At 30.0% G+C, this 16,192-nt stretch overlaps 1 protein-coding gene across 1 annotated transcript; it reads left to right on the forward strand.

The window, feature by feature from the left end:
- The first annotated feature begins 13,117 nt into the window (after nucleotides 1-13,117).
- LOC145591760 (uncharacterized) lies at nucleotides 13,118-15,326 on the forward strand. The gene is made up of 3 exons (XM_081648266.1): nucleotides 13,118-13,903; nucleotides 14,292-14,441; nucleotides 14,643-15,326. Exons 1-3 carry the CDS (start codon nucleotides 13,326-13,328, stop codon nucleotides 15,121-15,123), a joined length of 1,209 nt encoding a protein of 402 aa, XP_081504392.1. The 5' UTR covers nucleotides 13,118-13,325; the 3' UTR covers nucleotides 15,124-15,326.
- The last annotated feature ends 866 nt before the right edge of the window (nucleotides 15,327-16,192 follow it).

Below are 16,192 nucleotides of genomic sequence, written 5' to 3' on the forward strand. Positions count from 1 at the left end.
TACCTTTTTTATTTTATTTTACACAGAAATATATATATATATATATATATATATATATATATATATATATATATATATTATATGGGATAGTAACGATAAATTCGTCTCAATATATACTTTCAAAATATTAAAGTTTTTTATAAAATTAATATTTGTTGTTGGGTATGTATTATAAACAAGCGGTGTAGAAGTTTAAATGTCACAAGCTAAAAAACAATAATAATCCTTGTTTTTATAGATTTGAAGGTATTAAGGTCCTAAAATGCAAAATACAATGAATTTGGAGAAGGGAAAAGGAATAATACAGGGTGTTTTGATGAGATTAGAGATTAGTAATTGCAAAAAACATTAAAGGAAGAAAAGGTTAGGATTTGGGGGAGGCGTGGTGCATGGCTTAAGGATGGTTAGAGAGGCTTAAGAAGATAGTGGTGGTGCTGAATTCATATCATGTGGAACCATGTGCTTTAGAGTAGGAGAACATGCCCAAAAGCAAATCTTATAAATTAAAATTAAATAAAAATTATTAAATTAAATAAATATATTTATGAGAAAAATATGTACACGTGGCTTATTTTGATTGATTTATCCTATAGTGTTGGAGACTTGCCAATGAAATTTGTCATTTTGGTAGGCCCCCCATACTTTTTGGCTTAAGTTAATCAAATTATATAATCCCATGTTTATCCTTAATTGCCAAACAACTCATCTCCACCCCTTCAATTTCATGACTTATATAAAGCTCCATTTGTTTGCTCACATTGTAATATATTAGCTTGCTCTCAAGAAACCCATCAAAATACATTCTTCTCATTTCTTAATCTTATATTATACACAATATTTTTCTTAACCTATAGTTTATTATTACAAGCTACTACTAGTTTTATCAATAATGGGAGCTCCTCCAAATCTTTTCTTTGATTCTTTAAACATGAAAACCATTGTTTTAGAGAATAAGGGAGGAGATCTTACAAGTAGAAATAATAACTCATCAAATAATAATAATAATGATGGGTTTTTGTGTACTACTACTACTCAAAGAGCAAATGTACAAAGGCAAACACGAAGGAAACAAAGGCGTTCAAGGAAGCTTGGAAGGGTGTTGATGAAGAGAAGATCCAATTTCGACGAAAATGGGATCGAAAGAAAGGTTCAAACCCTACAAAGGTTGGTTCCAACCCACGAGCCGTCGTCGTGCGATCAAGGGTTGGATGGATTATTTAGAGATACAGCTTCGTACATTATTTCCTTGCAAATGAGGGTTAGGGTCATGCAAGTTATGGTTGATGTTTTGGAAAATTCTCAAGACCATCATGAGTAAAAAAAAAAAAAAATCATTATTATAAATTCTTTTTTGCTTGTAAAGCTCGACACATTCTTTACAATTTGGATTTTAATTATTTCTTCTTATTTTTTTTATAATTTTCTCTTGTTAATCTCTTCTTATCCTAAACGTACAATCCTTGTTATAGAATCTGGCGTAGGATAAATTAAGGCTAGAGCTTTAATTAAGCTTAGTTTATTATTCTGTATTAATGAACAGGAGGTCTTAATTAGGTACATTATTATTAGGAGATTATAGGTCATAATCTCAGTGTTTTTATTTTTATTCTTCTTCTTATTATTTTTATTTTATTTTTTGGAAATACTATTGTGTGCAAGGTGACTTTAGAAATGGACCCAGTAAATGATTGATTACTGGAATTTGTATACTGAATTCGTCTGAATCATTTTTATAAAGATATGATTCATATTTAATTTTATTGATTGATTGAAATAATTTCTCTTTGTTTTATTTGTCTTACTGTTCTAGGCTAACTCGGCCTCTCAGGTTGATGCATACAGTGATACAGATCAGACTATGTTGAGGTCGATCTATATGTTGTAAAGAAATTAAAAAGGGTTTAAAATTTACTCCTTTTGAAGATTAATATATAATACGTGTACCAATTAATGTGCAACACAAATACGTACATAAGAAGGATGTGAATGAAGATTAAACAAAGTTACATAATCTTATTAACCTCTAATAGGTCATATTCAGCAACAACTTTATTTCTAATTGCCTTGTTTGACAACAAATTTTCAACTAGCTAGCATATAGAGACATGGAGTAAAAGATACTATGTAGCTCGTAGATTTCTCTTCTTTTTTTTATTATTATTATTATCTTTGCCAATCACTAAATTATGGACGACTAATTTAACCTATAAAAGTGGAGTAATCTTTACAAAGCTCAACTAGCAAAGCATCGCAAAATGGCAGCGCTCATCATGATGATAAGTACTTATTATTACTATGCAAGTTTTACAACCATCAACAAGTAATATAACAACTTATTTTACCGAATAGTCTAGGGTGTAGTAGAAAATTATGACCTAAATATCCGAAACCCCAAGATAAAAAATGAACATTCAAAACTTTACATATGATAAACACATATATAGACATACTCCATATAATACTTAGTATGGGATAATAGAGTTCATACTATATGTACGCGTGCATCTACTCAATCAATGATTTCTCAGATCTTGATTATCACCTCTGATTAATTCACGAAGCTCGTTGGCTTACACAACATATTGTATGCCCTATACTCATGAATTCATGATATAGTGTTAGTCATATCTATGTAGGTTTGTGTTGCAGAGGATAAAAAAGGTGGGCCGGACCAAACTTCTAAAGTTCTTCAAGTGATACTGGTATGGCCCAATAAAGCCCAATATGATCATTTATGCTGAGCAGCTAACGTATTGGGCCATTTGGTCTGTGTTAACCACTAATCCACTATTATTGACAAAACCAATAATTTAAAAAAAAAATATATATATATATATATACATACTCCATTTCTGTTATTTAGAAAATCAGGTCGGTAGTGATGGGCTGATGCATCATTGACTTAAGAAGAAAAGATTGGTTTATATAATCCATAAACATCCTATTCTCAAAGAAATTGATTTTGATTTGTAGTTTTTAATACACCACACCTACACCTACTCAGTACTCAGTAGTGTTCACTTAGGTGTTGGACCGCAGTATGGATGGATTTAGATTTGTAATTTTGCCATTTATATATACTTTAAGATATAAATCTATCTCAATTTTTATGACAATCCACAAGCTAATATTCATCCAACCAAATTTAGTTGGTTGACATTCGCACAAATGATGTTTTTAACTAATCTTCTCTTAAGGCTTAATACGGAGTAGTTCGTTATTACCTCTAACTAAGATCTCTCTTATAGCCCTCACTATAAACCGTTTGCTTAATTCGACTGCGGTCCCTAGCTAGCACGGTCTCCTAACAATAACCGTGGCTACCTAGATTACGGGCCCTAAATTGTGACCTTATGTTACAAGAAACAGTAGCATTGTACGTTCCATATAGTAATTTACTCGTAGTAATGGATTTTCATCGAATCCCTAATTAAATTTGTCACAATGTGATGCCAATGCGTTAATTAAGCAAATGTGTATATATCTTTTTCTAATTTAATCCACCTTGCCACAATATTATAAACTTATAATAATCATGATCTCATCCTAAAAGACAAAGGCATTTACTTGTACATGGGTTTTTACATGTTTTGCTTAAATTTTGCTTATTATTATTACTTTATCTGTTTTTTAGTTGACACCATTTGACTTTTACACTATTCACATAACAGGTTTTTGACTCGCTTTTGTAGTTTATAGATACGACAAAACATACTCAGATCATGTGGGATCTTGTTTGAATCATTTCAATGTATATTTTTTTAATATCAACTTTTTATAATTTTACAATTTTGATAATTAGAAATATTAATCATTAAAACATGCATTGATAAGCTTGATAATAGAAATGTGTCAACCAAAAAACCGAGAAAATATTATTTATGTATATATTTTTTGTTCTTTGCTGTATAATATTAAAATTATGTCCCCATAACATCCGACTTGGATGTTAAAGAAATGTCTGGTGCATGTGCTACCAATTGGTATAACAAATTAAAGAAAGATCTACAATATAATTGATGACTCATTAACATTACAGTAATTAATATTAATTAGTATAGAAAGGATCGTTTAACCAAGACCATATTGTACGTTAACTTTAACATTTATTGTATAGTCAAATATAAGATTAAGTCAATCTTCTAGAATACGAGAATTGTCATCTAGTCTTGTCGTATTGTTTTCGTTGTTTATCTAATCTCTGATTAAGGATGATCCACTTTTAATCTTTGCTTAATTGCCAAATTAATGTATATATCATACTCTCGATCTCTATTTAGATTTAACTGTAATATAATTAGTTTAAATTACGTTAACAAATACCATTGAAATCCCATCAATTTTAACTATACATAGAGATTAAAAGAATAAAATAGAAATAAAAATATCACCTTTAATTAGTCAAAATTGGTAGTATATGAAAACGTTAATATTGGTGTGAATGGTGACTAGTCTAATTTTAGAGTTATATGCTCACATAGTCAAATATAAGAAGGTTTTAGTTGATGATAGTACTTCTTATATAATGCCATTGGCCTTGTATGGCAATTGGTTGTTGGCTGGTTTGATTGACTGTTTATATTGGTTTTTTTGTTGGCTGTTTGACATTTTATTAGTCTAAAAACATGTTTGATAAAATTGATTGTTGGGTATTATTAGTAACTTAGGTAGCCAAAAGCTATTCCAAGTAGTTTTTTTATTTTGGCTTAAAAGCCAACTTTTCAACTGACTTTTCAGCTGGCTGAAAAAGCCATTTACCAAACACAAAATTTTGAATGTTTGATCAAAAATGAAAAAGTCAGAAGTTAAAATTCAATCAAAAAGCCAATGAAAAGTCATTTACCAAACAAGCTCATTATATATCTCTCTTCTTTTTATAATGTTTGATATTCATAAGTGAGTTAAAATGAGATTTCAACACGTTAAGATAAAAAAGATATACAACAACCAATTAATCTTATATTAACCTTTTATGAATTGAATTATCTGTCATTTTAATTCTATTTATAAATACGAGTAAGCAATTACTCTCAACTCACAAGTAATTATTCAGTTTTTCTAACATAAAATTTTAGTAGATTATTGCGTAAAAACCAAATTAGTTGACATTTACAGTGAAGTTATGATTTGTTACATAAAGAGATGCTATATTAGGCTATGTTATGTCCAAAAAAACGAAGCATAAATAAAAAAGTGGCAAATGGCAATCAAATTATTGACGGGGCCGCTAATGGTGGAGGACTATCAGCTACATCTACTTCGATTAGACAGGTGTTGTGAACCCGCCTGCCCCACACAAAACCTAACTGATAGCTCCCTTTAACTCTTGATTTTTTTTAATTTTTATTTTTTTTTAAATTTTTTTTTTTTTTTTTTTGGGGGGGGGGGGGGGGGGTTTAATTGTTTAAACAACATAGAATAATTAGTTATGATACGATATTAATTAGTTCAATTGTAATTCTTTCCAAAAAAAAAAAAATTAATAAATAAATTCAATTGTAATTAGGAACTTGAGGATGCGTTTCTATTATCCTTACAATTTGTCAGAGTTATTTTATTTTAAGTTGATTATTATACGAGTTAATCTTACAGGTATATAACTTATTGATTTACGCACTCATAATTGGTTCTTTTCATAAGGCCTTCTATCTTTGCCATCAACTCGCAATATAATCACAAGGGTCTCCTCCGATTCCATGCAAATGTCCAAGCAAAGCTTATGAAAAATTCTTATGTGCACTCAGAATCTCGGATGTACAGTTTAATAATAATATTTGGTTATTCATGCATGTATACTCTCGAATGTATGTAATAAGTCTTATGAATGATCGATATGTACATATTGTACTTTTCACATCATGTACTCAAATATAGACGCGTTGCATATAAATTAAAAAGACAATTAAGATGAGCCATTTATCGTATTAACTATTTGTTTTTTCCTCTTGTCGTATTAAAATAATACAAGTAGGTCAATTTCATTGGTATTGAGCACTTATATATTATTTAAATAATCCAATAGGTCAAATCGATATTAGTATTTTGGATCCATTCTCAAAGTTGAGTTATAAAATTCATTTTTTTATTCTATCTAATTATCTATCACCCTTTTGCAATTTGCAATTTGCAACCAAAAAGAATCAATAATCGGGAGCTAAGACAAGGTTCATTAAATGACGATTGGTACAAGCAACCTACTTTTGTTGCGTCTCAAATCAGTCGAGATAGAGAAGCAGTGACCATAGACAATAGTCAATAGTCTCAAACTCTCAATAATTAGTATTCATATATACATTTATATATACAGAAGTATTGTACAATACATGTATATAATATTGTATATACGTGGTAGGAATGAAGCATATTATTTTGTGTAGAAAGTTGTATTTAAAGGCTAAGATATAGCCAAAATATTAATTATACCATAAGTACCATCTTTTAAAATTTTATCAACCACGGAGTAGGTATTTGTATATATAATTGACCTAAATTATAATCATAAATATAATGACATGCTCATATAATTATATATTTAATACGGAGTACTCTATAACGTCGTTGGCATTTATGATTATATTAAATCATCTAAACTTTACTTACTTTTTTATTTTATAAAAACTTTATTATTTTCAATGTTAATGGAATACAAGTATACTAATATGGTCATATGGAGTATATCTCATACATGTGTTGTGTGCATGTAGTCATGTATTTTTTTTTTTTTTTTTTTTTTACAAGAAGAAAAAGGACTTCATTAATGAAATATCGCCAAACGGCACTTACATATAATTCTTAAGAAATCAAGAATTCCAGCACAAGTACACACCTTAAAACTTGCATGTAGTCATGTAGAATTGTCAGTATCAATATATTCAAATATTTAAAAATAATGATGGAAAAGTATTATATAAATAAAAAAACTATAGAGAGAAGACGACTCTTGAGAAGAAAACAAAAGAGCTTTTAAATTTATTAATGTGAGCAGTGCAATTTGTGTCCCATTTGGTGCTCCCAAACGTAAACTAGAAGCAAATGCATATCAATCCATTAGAGTGTTCCAGTCAAGCCAGTAGTATGCATGTTCAGGATAATCTAAACACAATTTATTTGTTGCAAGACTTCTATTATGTTGTATGTCTTCTATCCCGTATTGTGACGAATTTAAGTAAAATGTAAATATTAAACTAGTCAACTCAACTCATTTTTTTCCCAAGCAAGACCCATGTCTTATACAGAGTACTCCGTAGTTTAGACGTGTTACGAATTTTAAATCAAGCTATTTTAATGATATTAATAAATGTGACATAATGATGCCATCCAAGTAGGATTAGTGTTAGATAATGAAAGATAATACAATGAGATGTTGTCACATAGAACAAGCTGAGGTTAGGGAGGATCTCTCTGCCCTAAAACCAACTAAATAAAAATAAAAAAAATAAAAACTACGATTATGAAATACGCACGTGCCAATGAGAGGAATAAGAATCGTACAGATGAAACACGTGGAGGGACAAGATGGGTTTGTGGGGCTCGAAGTAAAAAAGACACGTGGGAGATAATGAAGGGACAAAACAAGACCTGTTTTTAATTGAATTGGTATCGAATCGCGATGCGATTGCGACACGGCCCGTAGGTGAAGGTGAAGGTGAAGGGTGGCGTGGCCCATTTCGTTTCACATAATCTTAAGTCATCAACGCATCATTCCTTATTCGCCTTCACTTAGTACATCTACTTAATCTTAATTTACTTGCTAAACTATTAATTTATATATTACTCGTATTATAAAAGCTTATTTTGTCACATAGCTTTAAATAACTATGATGAACACTTCAACATCTAAGGGTGATAATTTATATTGATGTACTCCGAACTATACACCATCAAATGAAAAACTACAATGTATCACGTAATTTTAATTTGCACCGTTTATGACTATTGACATAAACTTAACACCATCTGTAAAAAAAAAAAAAAAAATTAATACTTGACCAACACACTTATAACAAATCTCATGAGATGCATAAACTTCTTCATATGTACGTGTGTGTTTTTTTCATAATGATGGATAGGTTTGTGTAAAAGTTGTAATCTTGTAGATGATCCAAAGTTTAGCTCATCAATGTATTTCATTGTAAAAAATTTCTAATATTATGTAAGTTAAGACTTATAATTGATCTAAACAAAATTAGTCCAGTCACGACAGACTCACTTTCTAAATAAGGTTAGAATTTTAGAGTCTAGCCCACGAATTATATAACATCTCAACATTAGAATAATATACCCTCTTTTGCTTTATAACCAATTATACTATAGTGGATTGTGGATATATAATATTCCACTTTAGAGGAGTTTATCATGTTCATATATGTAACTAACACAGCTTTAATTCACAATTCATAACTATAATAAGCTCGGAAAAAACAGATTTAAGCTACACGCCTACACCCTATTCATTAGTCATTAATCACAATCAATCGGTCCCTTCAACATGATATATATGATGCCTTCATTGGATAAAAATCCACCAAGAAAGCTCTCAAGGTGTTATTTGCTTTGATGAATACAATTCATCATGAAATCAACTTTATCATTACATAAAACTATTGATTAGTTTTACTTTAGTAGTATTTATATTATAAAATATATTACTTTAATTGACAGGAAATAATCAATACATTAATCCTGATCCTATCCATATTAACGATAGATAAAAAGATTACCATTAATTACCATAGATTTGATGCTAATCCCAATAACTAACAAGATGTTAACCTAAAGTAATACGAAATTCTTTATTAAAAAAGCTAGCGATCCTCCACGGCTGGCCTGGCCCCCATATGCCAATGCCATGCATTCGTCGGTTGATCATGCAAATGCATGATATATTGCATGATAATTGTCACATGATTTATAAGTTGATATGATTTTTTTTTTTTTTTTTTTTTTTTTTTTGTGGGAATCAATTTAATTTGTAAATTTAAATTATACTACGTATACCATTTTCGCTTATTTACAAATAAACAATTTTACGAAAGAATGTTCCGTAATTTTTAATGATAAGGTGATATAAAAGAAAATAATACTCCGATCCCTCCGCTTTTAAATACTTGATCCATTTCTCCATGCGCAAAGTTTTAGGAGAAATTGGAGAAAGTAATAAAATATAGAGGAAGTGAGGTTAGTGGAAGGTAAATTAGAGGAGAGAGAGTCTAAAAGTAATAAAATTGGGTACCACTAGTTGAGAAAAATGAATTAAATATTATAAAAACTTTTCAAATAAGGAAATGGAGCAAGTATTTAAAAACGGCCGCAAAAGAAAAATGAGGCAAGTATTTAAAAACGGAGGGAGTACATTATAATATTTCATAATACGGAGTAATACAAAGTATAAGCTAAATATATGAGGTGTACAAAAAGTTTCATAGAGCACACACTAGCTAGCATTTATTGTGCCAAAACAAAAGAGTATAAATAAGTAAAGAAATAAATTAATTTTAGCTAGCATGGTCTTGTACTAGAAGTATCACTAGTTCACTACACACGCAACATAATACTTCGTACCGCATTTTATAAAGATTTTTATCGTGCTGTTGAATTATTTGAACAAACAATAATACGAAGTATGATGCAATCAAAGGCAACATCATGCATGTATCTTGCTTCAAAATACGAAGTATATTTATTTGTCATGGCTAATTTTCATTGATTGTTAAATGTTTTCTAGTAGTTGGAATTAAAGTTGATCTTTAATCACATTTAACTTTCACAAATAGAAAAAAAAAAGTTTGAATATATAACCATGGTTATTAAGAATTAGTTTATCTATACGAATTATGATTATTTAAAAAATAGACAGATATAGAACCACATTTTTTTTTTATATAGGAGCTTTAAAAATAATCAATCTTGTTCTAATTAATTTACTATATACACATAAGAGCGATTACAATTAAATGTCAACTAATTAATCATAGAATAATAATTGAAGGAACAATAATATGACGACAATATTAAAATTTTAAATTTTCTGTCTCGAGAATAGACGATCCTTATGAATTTTAAAGAATATATTAGATCGTACTTACATTATCTTGTTCTTAAGTAATTTCGGTATACATTATGTAAATTGCCACTTGTCAGAATTAGAAATGTACGTATAAAGTACATAATTAGAATATAGATAGATAAATATAGAAGATGCATGCGAAAGAAACAAGATCGAATATAAGATGATGAAATAAAAAGGCAAAATTATAGGCGGAGAGAGAGGAGAACGAACGAACGAACGAAAGATCTTTAAAAGAGGCACGTAAATTACCTCAGCACGTAATCATTTTTATCAGGCCACAAATTTTAACACTATGTCACACGTGCAGAAGCTTTGCAAGAAATATATGTGAAATTTAAACTTTGTAATTATTATTTTGTCTACTTTATTTTTCTTTTTGGGTAAAAAAAGGTTGGATGTCCACAAAAGAAACACAGCTATCCTCCATTATTGTCATCTTCTTTTATGCATTTGCAAATTTAACCTTTCTTTTTAATTTCTCTTTTATGTAATATAATGTTTGTTTGCCATAATTTAATTTTAGGGTTAGGTTCAAAGCAATTCAGCCATTTATATATTATTGTCTCTATTTAGCATATGGCATCATTTTTTGTATAAAACCTTAGTTTTCCACTTGGAATCTATTTTGATCCATTTGTCTCTTCTTTTTTTCCAACTAAAAACAGTAAGATAAGTTATTGAAGCTTATAAAAATTGATATTGGAATGTATACACCAAAGATACTCCATTTTGTTGTTACACTTGCCTTTTAATTTTGCTACTCCGATCTATATTATAAAACTTTCGATCTTCACGTACACATCTAATATTTTGATTGGAGACAACCTATTCTTCAAATTAACATATATTAATTTGCTATATCCTGTCTCTTTGTTTGTTTTTATATGTTATCTTTATTATCATTCGTGTCAACTTCCCATTAGAAGAAACTAAAAAATAGAGGCGATACTATATTTTTTTCTTAGTGTTCGAATCAAATAAGATAACAACAATACAATACCACTCAATATGTACTTGTGAATGAATGTTGTGAATCTTGTGATAATATGACTAGCACTTATTGTTTTATACACACTTCATCATCCGACATACTTCTAATAAGTTGTAAATTCATTTCACCAATATCATGTGTTACTCTATGTAGAATAAATGAATAATACTTATATATGTAATTTTAACATAATCACCTACGAAATAGTTTAATTAATTTCTTGACGTGTATAAATTGTTAAAACCATCTACATTTTGAATAAGAGGGAACATCTTAAACAATTGATACTTTAACCTCACTTTTTTTGCAGAGTAATAATTTTGTTATGCAATTGGCCGAAATTCCCAATAACATATTTATTGAGCTATCAATTCATGAAAATCCACCCCCACTATTTTATTCTTTCCTAATGTCTTTCTAGGGATCGGTGAGAAAAGAATCTGGCCTTCTAGAAAAGCAAAGGGAGAGAAATAAAGCAAAGGATTTTGAAGGATCATGCATGTCATCCATATTGTCTAGCTATTTGTCTTAGTAAAGCCTTTATTTTTCATTTTTCTTGCACGGGTTTATATAAAATACTTTGGATTTTAAAGTGCTTTGCTGCATTTTTGTGCTCGATCGATGCATAAAAGTGCACCTCTTGCCAATAAAGTTATAAAGCTAGTACTTGTTCTCACTCCAAAGTTATTACATACCACATACTCCGTTATACAATAATAGAGTGAACTCCTACATTAACATGATATATATTTAGTTTATGAAGAAAGAAAATTTGTCCATAAATATGTAGAATGACATGACAATATGACATGACTCGACATAACAATACACTATAAACGAGTAAAATTTGTCTTAAGCAAGCAAGCACGATATATAACTAATGGAGTAAATTAAAATAACCGTGAGTTAGATCTAACTAGCCCCAAAAGACACAAAAGAACCATTCAACATAATCCAAAGAAACAATAATGTGTGTTATTAGTACAAAGTAAACAAATCTAAGAGCGCATTCGATATTTAAAAATTTTGAAATTTGAAAAGAAAAGGAGTAAACAAACGAACACTAAACAAATTAAGTGGATAGCATAGCATAATTGGAGGATTCACGTTCACATGCACACGAACGAAGCTTCTTTCTTTTCTTTCAAGCGGCGTATCCTCAATTCTATTATTCATGTCATGCCATTTGCCTTTTATCCCCCACAAAGCTCAAATCCCAATTCACACTTTATTTTATTTAACCAATTTTTTTAAAATAACAAATAAAAAACAAAGCTTGGTCAAACCTTAAACAGTATTTAAACGGCGACTTCGCCAGCATCTTCCTTCGACCAAACTCTCTTTGCATTTAATACCAACCAAGCCACGTCTTTGTCCGTACTCTACTTGACCGACACGTGTCCGTTTTTAAATATCTTTTCTTCAAGATTTTTCACTAATCACAATACGTCATTGTACAAGTAATATTATTTTCACCTTAATATACATACTATAATAATTACATTAATAAGTTCAAGTGAATATGTTGTAATTCATCACTCTTATAAACCAAAGTCTTAATCAAAGTCTTTAAGTTTTTTATACACCAAAAATAAAATTCCCTAAAGAATTACAACAAGTTTGTTTGGACGGCCTACAATCCATTACAATTTTAAAAATTTAAAAAATAATGTTAAGTTATACTTGTAGATAGATACTCCGCATTCAGATTTCGAAAGTGAAGGTATTAAACTTATAGAAATAAACATAGCACTATATTATTATGTAAAGAATCGTTATATTATTATGTAGAAATTGGTTATAAATAAATAATCCATGTAGGGAGTATTAATTTTTTTTTTGAATAGATGTAGGGAGTATTAATTAATGTATGGGCTAATTAATATAATTTCAAATTGGATATATTTAAGCCATACATTATAAAAATTATTTAGCTATCTAGCTAGGGAGTCCTTCAAACCTAGCACCAAAATATAGCCAATAAATATATAACCTACTTCTTACTAGAGTAATAGTACTAGTACAACATTTTTTTGCATATTTATTTTGATATTGATTTTGTACCCATTTTCACTTTTTTCAATCCATCCTAAAACCAAAATCTACTCTTTTCTCTCCTCTCTCTCTCCCTCTCTCTCTTCCTCAACCCTCTTTCATTTTCACCTCTTTCTCTCTCTTCTCTAATTTAAGGTGGTAGCTAGAGAGAGAATCATATTAGGTAAAAATTCAAAGCTACAAACTTTGAAAATTTTCTCTCTAAAAAAAATGGAGATGAAGAAAGCAGTAAAGATGGAAACTTTGATGAACAACAACAATAATAGTAGTAGTAATTACCATTATTTAAGTGAAAATCATCATTCATCTTCATCAACAACAACATCATTAGCCAATTCAAGCTGTTTTGAAAGCTATGATTCATTTGATTATCATCATAATCAAAACAAGATTAGTTGTTCTTCTTCAGCATCAACTACAACAGGGTTTATGGAATTGTTAGGTATGCAAGATATGATTCAAAATATAAACCCTTCTTCTTTGTATGATATGATGATGATCAATGGTTATGATGGGAGTTCACAAAATCAAGTCTTTTCTACTTCAGTGGATCCTCCTGCACCTGATCCCACCCTTGTTTCTACTGCTACTACTATTGCTCCTCCTCCTCCTCCTCCTACTTCTTCTTCCATTGTTGTTAATCCAGAATCTTCTGAGGTTGTCAATAATAATAGTAATAGTAATAATGTTCCGACAACTCCCAATTCGTCTTCGATTTCTTCTGCATCAAATGAAGAACACCAACAAGAAGATGGTGAAGATGAACTTGAACAAAAAGCTAAGAAACAGTAAGTTTTTTTTTTTTTTTTTTTTTTTTTGAGATAAACCCATTTGAAAGTAGTGTGAATGGGAAAATGGGTTCATTTTGTTTTGTGATTTTAAGTGGATTTGAAGTTGTGGGTCATCAAATGTTTTTCTGATAAAATGCAAAAAAAGAGGTTTTTTAGTGTGTTTTACTCTGATTTTAATTCTCATTTGTTGGTACCAAATCTGTAATGATACTGTACATATTGTGCTTTGCTTTGTGCATATAGTATATTAATCTAAGCATATATAATATAGTTTGAATAATAATCAATTCATAAAATACCCTTACGGCCTTAATTAAAATAAATTTCATTTGAAGTTTCTCTAACTTTAATTATGTATTGGGTGTATTTTGGGCGTTTTAAAAAGATCGACGACAAAAGCCAAAAAGACAAATCAGAAACGGCAGAGAGAGCCAAGATTTGCTTTCATGACAAAGAGTGAGGTTGATCATCTAGAAGATGGTTATCGATGGAGAAAGTACGGCCAAAAAGCTGTCAAAAACAGCCCTTTCCCAAGGTATATACTCTCTTTAATTTTCTCCATTTTTGTGTAAAAAATTATTTCTTAAAACTTTACATTATACACTACACTATACCATATGATAAACCATCCAATCGAAATTCATCAAATTCAGTGTATAAATAATTATTGTTACACTGAAAAAATTGATAGTGTTATATTATGTTTTGTAATTTTTTTGGGGATTTGTTTTTATAGGAGTTACTACCGTTGCACCAGTGCATCATGTAATGTAAAGAAAAGAGTGGAGAGGTCTTTCACTGATCCATCCATTGTTGTTACAACTTATGAAGGTCAGCATACCCACCCTTGTACTGTCCTTCCACGTGGGGTTATGCCTAGTCCCGGTTACGGCTCCGGTTACGGTGTCGGTGTTGGTGGTGGTTGTGGTGCTAGTGCAGCCTCCCCCTTTGCCCTGCCAGTGCAAATGGTTAACAATCAGCTTCACATGAATTATGTCACTAGCTTGGTACCTCAACTTAATCATTTTGGTAATAATAATAGTCTTACATTACCAAATAATATTAATGTTGGTAATAGTTGTTCAATATTAGCTTCACAAGAAAAGCGCTTTTGTGGTGGTGGTGCTGCAAATTCTACTCCAGTTAGCGCAGCTTTGCTTAGAGATCATGGGCTTCTACAAGATATAGTTCCTTCTATCATGAAAAAAGAAGAGTAAGATGATCTGATCATATAATATATAGTATAGTATTAGTATTTTTTATGTGTATTTTTGTATTCTGAATTTCAAAATTTATTTATTTTGCTGACTAGGTTTGTAATTTTAGTAGTATCCTCTCACTACTGATCTTAGCTAGTGTAATTTGGTGTAAAAGATCCTTAATCATCATCATATAAATGAGTACTTAGCTTCTTCATATATGAGGAATTTGTCATTGTATCAACTTTTGGTTATTGGAGTATGATATGGAAAAACTACAACTACTATGCTAGTACTAGTACTTGTTAGTTCCCTTTATCTATCGATCTCTTTCATTTATGTATGGTTCCTTTAGTTAAAATTCTCATTTGATACGCAAGTGCACACTGCACATATATGACGAGATCATGTAATAGACAATTACTGACTGTTTGATGTTCACAGTAAATTAGTGTGAGACGGTATCAGCTAAACCGTGTTGTGTGCAGTGCGTTCTAAACACGGCCACATACTAGGATGATCATGATCATAACCATTCTCATTTTGATGTAATAGTACAAGAATTTAATGAAGCTTACCTCATTGCCTGTACTCTTGTCCACTCTATAGATAAATTACTAGTGTGTGTATAAAAAAAAAGACTAAAAAAGGTAAAAAAGAAGAAGTGGGCAAGTATCTTTGTTGGGTTAAAAAGGAGGAAGAGAAGCATTGAATGAGTAGATAGGGAATGGAGGAAAATAAGAGGGGTTTTAGGCAAAAGAAGAGGAGTAGGAGCTTAGCTAGGGTTTACAAGAAAGAGATGCAACAAAGTACGTATGATATATTGATTACATATAGGTATGTAATGACAGAAAAACTTTCGGTTTTGCATTGTTCATCTGGGGAATTGAGCTTCATATATAGACTAGACTATATTCAGGTTTATATTTAAAGTTAAAGCAAGGGCCACGTTCATACACTCCTTTTCAGAATCTGTTTTTACCTTTTTTTTAAATAAAATAAAATAAAATCTTTTTATCTTGTATGTTGAAAATAATCTTGATTTGCATATCATTTTCATAGTTGTATAACAATACGGAGTAAGATA

The sequence above is a fragment of the Chenopodium album genome, chromosome 2, assembly GCF_948465745.1.
Source record: "Chenopodium album chromosome 2, dcCheAlbu1.1, whole genome shotgun sequence".
Classification (NCBI taxonomy): Eukaryota; Viridiplantae; Streptophyta; class Magnoliopsida; order Caryophyllales; family Amaranthaceae; genus Chenopodium; species Chenopodium album.

What these genes read in the sequence shown, in the direction of transcription:
- LOC145591760 (XM_081648266.1), top strand. Translation starts at nt 13,326, where the DNA reads ATGGAGATGAAGAAAGCAGTAAAGATGGAAACTTTGATGAACAACAAC. An exon ending in GAACAAAAAGCTAAGAAACA is followed by an intron (nt 13,904 to 14,291) that starts GTAAGTTTTTTT and finishes CGTTTTAAAAAG; the next exon opens with ATCGACGACAAAAGCCAAAA. An exon ending in AAAAACAGCCCTTTCCCAAG is followed by an intron (nt 14,442 to 14,642) that starts GTATATACTCTC and finishes TTGTTTTTATAG; the next exon opens with GAGTTACTACCGTTGCACCA.